The sequence below is a fragment of the Myotis brandtii genome, unplaced genomic scaffold, assembly GCF_000412655.1.
Source record: "Myotis brandtii unplaced genomic scaffold, ASM41265v1 scaffold368, whole genome shotgun sequence".
NCBI classification, from domain to species: domain Eukaryota; kingdom Metazoa; phylum Chordata; class Mammalia; order Chiroptera; family Vespertilionidae; genus Myotis; species Myotis brandtii.
In genome coordinates this window covers 656544-659433 of record NW_005364139.1, presented here as the reverse complement: position 1 = coordinate 659433, position 2890 = coordinate 656544, and the positions used below count along the sequence as shown (strand labels likewise).

The 2890-nt window shown below is 47.3% G+C and overlaps 1 protein-coding gene across 3 annotated transcripts in view; it reads right to left on the bottom strand.

Annotated features, from left to right (window-relative positions):
• Positions 1-2890, bottom strand: part of ECE2 (endothelin converting enzyme 2) — a 32300-nt gene that overhangs the window by 13208 nt on the left and 16202 nt on the right. Inside the window, exon 1 of one of the 3 annotated variants that reach the window (XM_014544507.1) lies at positions 221-552. The exons of the other annotated variants lie outside the window; for them this stretch is intronic. Coding sequence (XP_014399993.1) covers positions 221-241 — 21 coding nt within the window. The 5' untranslated portion in view covers positions 242-552. Of the gene's footprint in view, positions 1-220; positions 553-2890 lie in introns of those variants that run through there. 3 annotated transcript variants of the gene reach the window in all.

The following is a 2890-nucleotide window of genomic DNA, read 5'->3' as shown; positions in this document are numbered from 1 at the left end:
GGCCGCCCCGCTGAGCTGGGGAACCTGCTGCCGAGGCGGGAGCAGCCGCCTTCCTGAACCGCAGGAACCCGCGCCTCCTAAGGGTCAGCCCTCCCCATCCCCGCAGCATCCTTTCACCAGCCACCCGTCATTTACATTCCTCTGACCCAGGCCCAAACTCTGCCGCTATTTCTCGGCCCAATTACCCAGATTGCAGGCCCTCCCCCTCCCCTTTAAACACCTTTGAGAAATTATACTCCATTGAGGAACATCTTCCCCCGGCAGGGCGCACAGCCGCTCTTCAGCCCGCACACACAGAGCAGCACGCAGGCGATGACCCACATACAGGGTGTCCGCATGATGTTCTCAGAGAGCACATGGATCCAAAGGACGCAGGCGAGCACCCGGCCCCATACACAGCCCTACACACACAGGATGCTCACCGAAGGTACACACTGCCCACTCACACACAGTGTGTACATGCTCAGGGCTCCCGGCCCAACACACGCCACGCACTGATACAACACCCACAGGGCCCGCACTCTCACTGGCTCCCGCATGTTGCTCCAAGACTGCACTCTTACTCTCCAAGATAACTGCTGTCATCAGATCATCTCACAAAGAGAGGGTTACAGATGGTGACAAACTGGCAGGGGGGAAAACAGCCATTCACAGATATTTAAAGAAAAGACGTGTTCACACTTCTCACTTGAGGAAAGCAAACCATTTTATTTGGGAGATTTACGAGAAGAGAGAGAGAAAAAACACACACAACCCAAGCGCTATGTAACTGAAAGGCAATAGCGTGGCATCTATGCATCTGCCATCTGCCTTCCTTATTGCCGTTCCTTAATCAGGCCTGGAGGTGTTGCAGTCTGCTACCCTGCCGAGTGCCTCGTATTTTCTTTTACCACAGTGTGTGTGTGTGTGTGTGTGTGTGTGTGTGTGTGTGTGTGTGTGCGTGATCCTACCCTCCCCCTCAAGTATTTCCTAAAGTGTCCACCTTCTGGGGCACCATTACCTAAGATACTCAAATTCTAAGCGACACCCTGTTTTTTGAAAGTGTGTGTGTGTGTGTGTGTGTGTGTGTGTGTGTGTGTGTGTGTAAGTGCGTCATCCTCCACCCTCCTCCCCAACACAGGACATGAATCTGACCTGAGAAGTGGCACATCCACAATCTCAAACATCTTGCTGCAAATGGTTCTCGCACGGAATGCGCCTGTGGCTGAGAAAAGGTGGGTGCCGAATGAATCAGGCTGAGAAATGCTGGGTTGTTTTCTTTGGCACTTTCCACCCCATAACTCCATGTTCTCAAACAGGAGACAGTGCGGCGTCATAGTTAAGATGAAAGATTCTGGATTCAGGCTGAATTTCTTCACTTATAACATTGAAATAAGAATAGTTTCTTTTTTTCAAAGGATTGTTGTGAGAATCAAACGAAACAATACTTGTGAAATGCTTAGGACAGTGTCTGACACATACTAGCACCCAATGTGTTACCTGCTGTTCGTGTTGCTGCTGTAGTAATTAGTGTCCTATAGGTAGGAATGAAAATTGAAAGGCTGGAGAAAGCCTGTTCTGTTTTCCAGATAGTAGAGAAGGCAGGTGGGTTCTAGGTTAGTCTGGTTCCCTGAGCAAGGAGCTTTCACCTCCAGAATACTGGGGTCTGCAGCAGCAAGGACTTGGGGTGGCCACTTGGGACAAGTGCCTGGAGTTGTTCATGTTCTTTCTGATGACAGTGTGGTACCACAGCACTTACTTCTTCTCCCTCTCCCCCCAAGCCTGGATGAAGAGAAACATGGCAGCCGGGTTGGTCTTGCCCCACGGGAAATTCCACCAAGACATGGCCATGTGAGTGTAAACAAAGCTGCTATGTAAGGACTTCCTGGCAACACCCTCATAAGAAATAGTCCCACGGCTGCTGCAATGCCATACTGGAAATAGTAAGTTTATACAGCACTTTACTATGTGCCAGCTAGTGTTCTAGGTGCTTCACACCGATGTACTCATTTATCCTCGTGGCACTTATGAAGCCATTTTGCAGATGAAGAAAACTGAGGCACAGAGAGGCCGAGTCACACAGTTAGTAGCAGAGCTGGGATTCAAACCCAAGTGGTCTGGCTCAAGGATATACTTCCTCCTAAGTAGTTGCTTGTCTTCTGCCATATCTTCTCTGGAAGAGTTAGGGGACACACATCTATTTTCAAGGTAGACAGACGTGGACTCAAATCTGGGTTCAATTCTTTATCAGCTGTATGATCTTTATCAAGTTACTTGAAAGCTCTGACCCTTCATTTTCTTCATCTGTAAAATGGGAACAGTCATCCGTATCTCAGAGAGTTGCTCTGAGAAATGCAGCCATGTATGAAAGACCCTGTACCTACTTTTATAGTGTTCTCAGTTTCACTAGGCTTGGCCTAAATGGACAGTTCCTTTCCATGCCTCCTTCATGACTCAAGTCATTTATTAGGCTCATAATTGTTCCTGACTACATGTTAAGTATTCTATTTATAAGAAGCTTGGAGGTTGCTTGAGTCTACAATTCTATTTTCTTTCCTCTGTGTTTATAATCTTTGACCCTGCTTTATTTTCTCGTTCTATTATTCTCTCTCTTTTCTGTTCTTCTTTCCTACGGGAGTAATCTTTTCTTTTCTCTACATTGATTATAAATTGAGAGGGAATGAACAATGGGTTATGTGTTACATTTACAAGGATAAAGTAGTCATGAAGATAAGAAACATCCATGTTCAAGGGACAGATCCAAAGACAGAGAAACAGCAATCAGACTATTAATCCCCAGAGGGAAAGTAGGGGAGGGTGGGGGTAAGGGGAAGAGATCAACCAAAGGACTTGTATGCATGCATATAAGCCAAACCAATGGACATGGACAACAGGGGGATGAGAGCATGAG